The sequence below is a fragment of the Chrysochloris asiatica genome, unplaced genomic scaffold, assembly GCF_000296735.1.
Source record: "Chrysochloris asiatica unplaced genomic scaffold, ChrAsi1.0 scaffold00002, whole genome shotgun sequence".
In the NCBI taxonomy this organism is placed as follows: Eukaryota; Metazoa; Chordata; class Mammalia; order Afrosoricida; family Chrysochloridae; genus Chrysochloris; species Chrysochloris asiatica.
Genome location: NW_006408520.1, coordinates 52,288,265 through 52,296,815, shown reverse-complemented (window position 1 = coordinate 52,296,815; position 8,551 = coordinate 52,288,265). Strand labels below are relative to the sequence as shown.

The 8,551-nt window shown below is 36.9% G+C and overlaps 1 protein-coding gene across 1 annotated transcript in view; it reads right to left on the bottom strand.

Annotated features, from left to right (window-relative positions):
• Positions 1 to 698: 698 nt before the first annotated feature.
• Positions 699 to 8,551, bottom strand: part of LRRIQ3 (leucine-rich repeats and IQ motif containing 3) — a 248,551-nt gene continuing 240,698 nt past the window's right edge. Inside the window, exon 9 of the mRNA XM_006831090.1 lies at positions 699 to 855. Coding sequence (XP_006831153.1) covers positions 699 to 855 — 157 coding nt within the window. The remainder of the gene's footprint in view (positions 856 to 8,551) is intronic.

The following is an 8,551-nucleotide window of genomic DNA, read 5'->3' as shown; positions in this document are numbered from 1 at the left end:
ACTTTATGATCACAGTTACATACTTATATGTGTTTTCTCTTTCTCAGTTTCTTTACCTCCCTCACAAACATACACACAGATAAAATAGGCACAGGGATAGAATGCAATTTTTATATAAAAATCCAACTAGAAAAATATGGGAATGTTTGAATGTTTATAACTTACATTTTCTGAAGTTTTATAATAAGCATAAATGATTGATAAAATAGTGAAGACCTTTATTTTGGGGGAAAATACTCAGATAATTTTCAGCAAAATAACCAAGACATTTAATTAAATAAAAGAAAGCTGGTAAGAAACTAACTGAAGTACACGGTGTCTAAATAAAAGACAGTAGCTAGAAATTATGCTGTAGTTGCCAGATAAATTGAAAATAGTTTACGAATTGCTATACTCTGAGAATATCTGAAACAAACTTTATAAGCAATGCCTTTGCAATATTGTCTGCAATAGATGCAATCTTATTCTTTGAAAATCTGGAGATATAGGAAACTTTTAGGGAAGTGCCAAGTTAGTAAACTTGGTTTAAGCTAAATTATGATCAATAAGAGAATTAACTATTGTTCATATTTTATGTGATTTATAGATAAATACATATTGGGACAAAGAGTATTCCTACATAGTATTATTTCAACGTCCTTCAGCTAAAATGTATGGCTGTAATTTACAATGATCATAGCTTATGATCTGTCTTTGGGTCATTTTGTCACTTCCTTGGGATATTCACAGACACATTTAGTTTTCACAATTGCAACTCTTGTTTTTGCTTCCTGAAATCGTTCACAGGCATTTTGAAAGGCGATCATATCAAAAACAAACTTTTCTTCACAGTGTCTTCTATGTATTTCTTGAGCCCTAGAATAAAAGGAAATCAAAAGAAATACTTTTAAATGATGAAATGTCCATCCATCAATCAAATTGTTGATAATATTCAGATGCCTTCAGAATGTTGTTATTCAGTGCTGTCAAGTTGATTTCAACTCATGGAGAACCCTGTGTGCAGAGTAGAACTGTCCCAGAGGGCTATTACGACAGTGATCTTTCAGAAGCAGATAATCTGGCATGTCTTTCAAGGTGCCTCTTGGTGGGTTCAAACCACTAGCCTTTCAGTCCATAGTGGAACACTTACCCAGCCTTCAAAATAGACATATGCAAATGAGGAAATGAGTCAGAATTCTCACAAACCCTAATTTGTTGTTAAGTATTGTCAAGTTGATTCTGAATCATAGTGACCTTTTGGGTCTCTGAAGAGTGTCTGGTAGGTTTGAACTACCAACCTTTCAGTTTGCAACCAGTGCTTAGGCTATTGTGCCACACCTAGAATACTAAAAGAGAACCTAACTCAGTCCATGTTATGATGTGCAAAATTTCTACTTAAGTCTTAGCAAATCCAAGCTTCTCCTAGGACTCTAAATTAGAGAAAGGTGAATTGAGTTACTCTGTCAAACTAAGAAATGTCACAAGGCTTAGGATAAAGCATTACTCATCTTCATCTATTCGTTTAATAATTAAACTTAAAATTTGTATGTTTTACACTATCCCTTGTTGCTGAAAATATAAAGATAAATATGACAAGATCTACAACTGTGAGACACTAATGAAAATGAAGTCAAAGAAAGATATGAATATATAAATATTATTATACCATGATAAAGTATATTATTATACTATGTAAGTATTATTATACTATAATCGAAGTATATTATTATAGCATAAAAAATATGTAACAGGATAAGTTGAGGAATAAGGAAAACATTGGTAAATATAACATGGAGGGTACAGTGAGGCAAAAAGAAAAGTTTCAGAATTAAAAAGATCCTTTAGCTAAACCTTGAAAGGCAAGTATTTTCCGGCAGAAAGTGTGTGAGAGGGGGAGGTGAGGTGGGGCTAGGAGAAAAGGGTGTATTCTACACATCATGAAAGGTCCAGACAAACACAGAAAGGGCAGCATTTCTTGGTATGCTTTGATAAATGACAGCATTCTAATGGTATGGGTCATACAGTTATAGAAAGGAGAATAAAAAGCAGTTAAACTGGAGAAACAAACTTAGGCCAGATCATGGAACCCTTTATGTGTTTGAATATATCCTCAGAAATCTGCACTTGGAGAATAAAAAAGAGGCCTAAGTTTAATAAGATTTCTAGCTGCTGATCCTGATACTGAAAGGATAATAGTGGAATTCATTAAGATAGGAAATGTAAGAAGTGCAATAACATGAGATGAAAGATTAAAGTTCTGTTTTGGTCATGTTGAGTTTAAAGAGCCTAACTATCCATTTGAGTAGCACCTAGAGGTGAATAAAGAGAAGCAATAGCTTAGGGTCAAGAATACAAGCGGTTATTTGAAATCCAGTTCTATAATTTATTGACTGTGATTTTGGAGAAGCTATTAAAGCTAATGCTACCTAATTTTATTTCTGTTTAGAAAGAAGACAATCTAAATTTTAGTAGTAAATGTGTCAATACATTTAAAATGCTTAAAAGAGTGCCTGGATTTTAACCCTTCCATGCAAGCTAGCTACTATGTTGTTGTTGTTGTTAGGTGCCATCAAGTTGGTACCGATTCAAAGAAAGCCTGTGCACAACAGATGATACACTGACCAGTCCTGGGCCAACCTCACAATTATTGACAAGCTTGAGCCCATTGATGCTCCCACTTTGCCAATCCATCTCGTTGGGGTCTTCCACTCTTTCTCTGACCCTCCATCTTAACAAGCATGATAACCTTCTCCAGTAATTAGACCCTCCTGACAATATGTCCAAAGTATGTGAGACAAAGTTTGGCCATCCTGGCCTCCAAGGAGCACTCTGGCTGCATTTCTTCCAACACAGATCTGTTGGTTCTTTTGGCAGCCCATGGCACTTTCAATGTTCTCCTCTAACACCATAATTCAAAAGCATCAATTCTTCTACAGTCTTCTTATTCACTGTTCAGCTTTCTCATGCATGTGAAGTTATTGAAAATACCAAGGCTTGGGTCAAGCACACCTTAGTCCTCAAGCTGACATCTTTGATCTTCAACACTTCAAAAAGATCTTGTGTAGTAGATTTGCCTAATGTAATACATCATTTGATTTCCTGACTGCCGCTTCCATGAGTGTTGATGGTTGATCCAAGAAGAATGAAATTCTTGACAGCTTCAATCTTTTCCCCATTGATAAGAATGTTGTTTATTGGTCCAGTAGTGAGGATTTTGATTTTCTTTACATTGAGATGCAATCCATACCAAAGGTCTTTGATCTTCATCAGTAAGTATTTAAGTCCTCTTAAATACTTTCAGCAAGCAAGGTTGCATCATCTGCATATTACAGGTTGTTAAGGAGTCTTCCTCCAATCCTGATGATTTTCTTCATATAGTCTAGCTTCTCAGATTATTTGCTCAGCATATGGGTTGAACAAGTATGGTAAAAGAACACAACCCTCTCGCACACCTTTCTTAATTTGAAACCAGTGTTACCATGTTCTGTTCAAACAACTGCTTCTTGGCCATGTACACATTTCTCATGAGCACAATTAAGTGTTCCAGGACACTCATACTTCACAATGTTGTCCATAGCTTGTCATGAACCACACAAACGAAAGCCTTTCCATTGTCAATAAAGTGCAGGTAAACATATTTCTGGTATTCTCTGCTTTCAGCCAAGATCCATCGGACATCAGTAATGATATCCCTCATTCCATGTCCTCTTCTAAATCTGGCTTGAACTCTGGAAATTCTCTATCAATATATGCTTGCAGCTGTTTCTGTATTACCTTTAGCAAAACTTTATTCACATGGGATATCAAAGATATTGTTCAATGATTTCTGCATTCCATTGGGTCACCTCTCTTTGTAATCGGCACAAATATGGATCTCTTTCAATCAGTTGGCCAGATTGTTCTCTTCCAAATTTCTTGGCATAAATGAGTGAGTGCCTCCAGTGCCGCCTCCCTTTCTTGAAAGGTTTCCATTTTTATTCCATCAGTTCATGGTACCTTGTTCTTTGTCAATTCCTTCAATGAACCTTGGTCTTCTTCCTTCATTATCATTGGCTCTTGATCATATACTACCTCTAGAAATGGTTGAACATCAACCATTTCCTTTTGGTACAGTAATTTTGTGTATTTCTTCCATCTTCTTTTGATGCTTTCTGCATCATTCAATAATTTGTGCAGAGAATCCTTCAATAATGAAAGCCAAGGCTTGAATTCTTTCTTCAGTTTCCCCCAGCTTGAAAAATTCTTAGTGTGTTCTTCTCTTTTGGTTTTCTGATTCCAGATCTTCTCACATTTCATTGCAATATTTGACTTTGTTGTCTTGAGCTGACCTTTGGAATTAGCTACTAAAATAGCTACTATGAGAGGGCTTCAAAAGTTCATGGGAAGATTCCATTATTTTTAAGTTCCTTTTTTCAACAAACTTTTCTGAAGTTCTCATCCTATTGTCAGACTGGTGCTTGGGTGTTATCATGGCAGAGTCAATGAAAGAAAAGGATTTCGAAGACACTGGAGTGCATGGGCAAAAGAATAGTTGAATTGAAGAATCCTGGAGGCTTCTTCTATAAGGAAAGTTATTTAACCATGGTGTCAAAATATGTTTGAAAAAGTATTGCTGTGAAAGGAATGGAAGATGAGTTATCAAGAATGAAGTTTTCAACCATAAGCAAGTAAGTATACAAGGGTTGAATGTTCAAATCCCAAGTGAGGATAAGTTTCAAGTGAGGACAAGTCCTTTGTCTGTGGCAATGAGCTTATTAAAGTTAGCCCATTATCAAGGAGTCAATTTTGACTCATAGCTACCATATCGGACAGAGTAGAACTGCTCCTATAGGCTTACGAAGGCTATAAATCTTTAGGAAAGCATTTTGCCGTATCTTTATCCTTTGGAGTGGCTGGTGGATTCTGATGGCTGACCTTTCGATTAGCAGTGGAGTACTTAAACCTGCACCAGTAGGGCACCTTAACTTATTAAAATTTTTGTTGTTGTTAAGTGTTGTCCAGTCGGATCCATCTCATATAGATGCTATATAGGGTTTCTTAGGCTTTAAATCTTTATGGGAGCAGAAATCTTCATCTTTATCCTGAGGAGTGGCTGGTGGGCTGGAACCACTGACCTTGTGTTTGTTTAGAAGTCCAATCCATAGCACTTAGCAACAACAACAATCCTTTCTTAATCCTCTTACTGAATATTTCATCAAATCATATCATAAGGGTGATTGCTTTATATTAATCTCATGATGGAGGTGATAACCACATCTTAACTGCTAAACTAGTGAGAATCTTGTCTGAATCAACTTGACACAAAACCTGTCACAATCAAGTTGACACAAAACTATCACATTTACATACATACTTACATATAATGAGAGCACTTCAAAACTGGAATTGAAAGATAGTGGAATTTTTCCTTGAACTTTATAAAGTCTGCTAGTACTAATACAACATCATATAATATCAAAATACATATCTAGTCCAAGAAATTTCAAATACAATTATCTGGCCAAGTGATTAGAAGAGATCCATATTTGTGACCATTCCAAAGAGGGGTGAGTCAGTGGAATGCAGAAATCATTAGACAATATAATTAATATCACATGCAAGTAAAATTTTGTTAAAAATAATTTTTAAATGTCTGCAAGCAGTACATTGACAGGGAGCTGCCAGAGGTTTAGGCCGATTCAGAAGAGGATATGGAATGAGGGATACCTACCATTGCTGACGTCAGATGGAACTTGGTTGAAAGCAGGGAATACCAGAAAGATGTTTACCTGTGCTTTATTGACTATGCAAATGCTTTCAATTATATGGATCATCAGAAACTATGAACAACACTGTGGAAAATGAGTATTCTCGAATACTTAGTTGTGATCATGAGGAACCTGTACATAGACCAAGAGGCAGTTGTTTGAACAGAGCAAGGGAACAATGAATGGTTTAAAATTAGGGAAAGTATGCACTAAGGTTGAATTCTTTCATCATACTTATTTGGTCTGTATTATGAGCAAATAATTCAAGAAACTGGATTATATAAAGAACAAAGTGGCACCAGGCTTGAGGGAAGACTCATTAGCAACCTGTGATATGCAGATGAGACAACCTTGCTTGCTGAAATTGAGGATTTAAAATACCTACTGGCAAAGATTAATGATCACAGCCTTTGGTTGCACCTCAATATAAAGTAAACAAAATCCTCACCACTGGACCAATAAACAACATCCATATAAATGTTGGAAGGATCAAAGTTGTCCAAGACTTCAATTTGCCCAGATCAACCATTAAAACTCATGGAAGCAGCAGTCAAGAAATCAAATGACATATTGCATTGGGCAAATCTGCTGAACAAGACCTTTTTAAAGTGTTCAAGAACAAAGATGTCAGTTTGAAGAATAAGATGTGTCTGACCGAAAAGGCGTGGTATTTTCACTAACCTTATGTACACATGAAAGTTGGGCAATGAATAAGGAATACCATAGAATAATTGATGCATTTTAGTTTTGGTGTTGAAGGATAATATTAAAACCCCCTTGAAAGGCCAGAAGGACATACAAATATATATTGGAAGAAGTACAGCAATAAAATTCCTTAGAAGCCAGGATGTCCAGGGATCAGTCCCTGAAGAAGGACATTGTGTTTGGTAAAGTGGAGGGTCAGCAAAATAGAAAAAATAAAAGGCAAATGAGATGGTTTGGCACAGTGACAGCAACTATGGCCTCAAGTGTAGCAATGAGTGTGAGGTTGCTGTTGTTGTTGTTAGGTGCCATCGAATAGGTATCAACTCATAGCGACCTTATGCAGAGCAGAACAAAACACTGCCCAATCCTGGGCCAACCTCACTACTGTTGCCACGCTTGAGTCCATCGAAGCTGCCACTTGGCCAATCCATCTCTTTGAGGGACTTGCTCTTTTTCTCTGGCCCTTCACCTTACTAAACATGATATCCTTCTCCATATATATTCCATCTAAATTTATGGGCCAACTCAAGAACATATTTGATGCACTAGACACCAATGACCAAAGATCAGAAGAGTTATGGGAAGATAGCTCTGGTAACGTAGTGGTTACAAATCAGGCTGCGAACCTTAAGGTCAGCAGTTTGAAACTACCACCCACTCCACGGGAGAAAGATGAGGCTTTTTGCTCCCGTAAAGATTTATAGCCTCGGAAACCCTGTGCAGGGTTATATGCCATCAGAACCGACTCGATGGCACATAAAAACAACAACAAAATCAAGAAAAACATACATGAAGAAAGCAAAAGGGCATTAAAAAGCCAGGACAGAAAGAGAAGTTCAAAATAGTTACCAGGAAAGACTCTGAAATTTCTCTTGAACACAGGAAGCAGCAGTCAAGAAATCAAATGATATACTGCATTATATACATCAGTTGTAAAATGCTTATTTAAATTGTCAAGAACAAGTCTGTGGACTAAGGTGCACCTGACTCAAGCCATGGTATTTCCAATCATCTCATGTGCTTTTGAAAATTGGACAATGAATAAGGAAGATTGTAGACTTGATTAATGTAAACTATGATGTTGGTAAAAAATATTAGAATACCATGAAATTTCAGAAGAACAAACAAATCTGTGTGTAAACAAGTGCACTCAGAATGCATTTTAGAAACCTGCATGGTGTGACTTCCTCGCTCTTACTTTGGGCATGTTATCATAAGGGACCAGTTCTTGGAGGACATCATGCTAGCTAAAGTGGAGTGACAGTGAAAAAGAAGATCCCAGTGAGATGGACTGACACAATGACAGCAACAAAGGGCTTAAATGTAACCATAGTTGGAAGGATGGCACTGTACCGAGTAGTGTGTTGTTCTGTTGTGCCTAGGGTTGCTATGAGTTGGAAACTACTCAAAGTAACCTAACAACTAAAAATAATTGTGTTACTGCATTCTTGGTTATATGTGTGTTAGCTGTATCATGCTAGGTAAAGTATGAATTCAGAATTGTCTTTATTTTGAGATTGTTATTGTTAAGTGCCGTTGAGTTGGTTCTGACTCATAGAAATTCTGTAAAGGGTTTCAGAGGAGTGGCTGGTGAACTTGAACTGCCAACCTTTGGTTCAAACTTATTTTGTCAACCAGCACATTAACCTACAGCACCACACCAAGACTCCAAAACCTACACTGCCTGGTATTCCCAGGAGATCTCCTATCCAAGTACTAACCAGGTCTGACCCTGCTTAATTTCCGAGATCAGATGAGATTGGGTGAAATCAGGGTGGTATTTAGAGATGATGTATGTTTTAATGAGATGTATACAGGAGCCGAGTTGACATGTGATGGATTATGATAGCTATATTTTTGTATCAACTTGGCAGGGCCAGTATTCTCAGTGTTTTAGCAGTTAAGATCTAGTTATCACCATCACGAAGAGATCTAATGTGATGAAATCAACCTCATGATGTGATCTGATGTGATAAACCAATAAGAGAATTTAAGATGGGATTGGTGGTGGTGGTGGTGGTGGTGGTGGTGGTTATGTGCTGTGGAGTTGATTCCAACTCATAGTGACCCTGTATAGGATTTCTAGGGCTGTAAATCTTTACAGGAGCAGAAAACTTCAC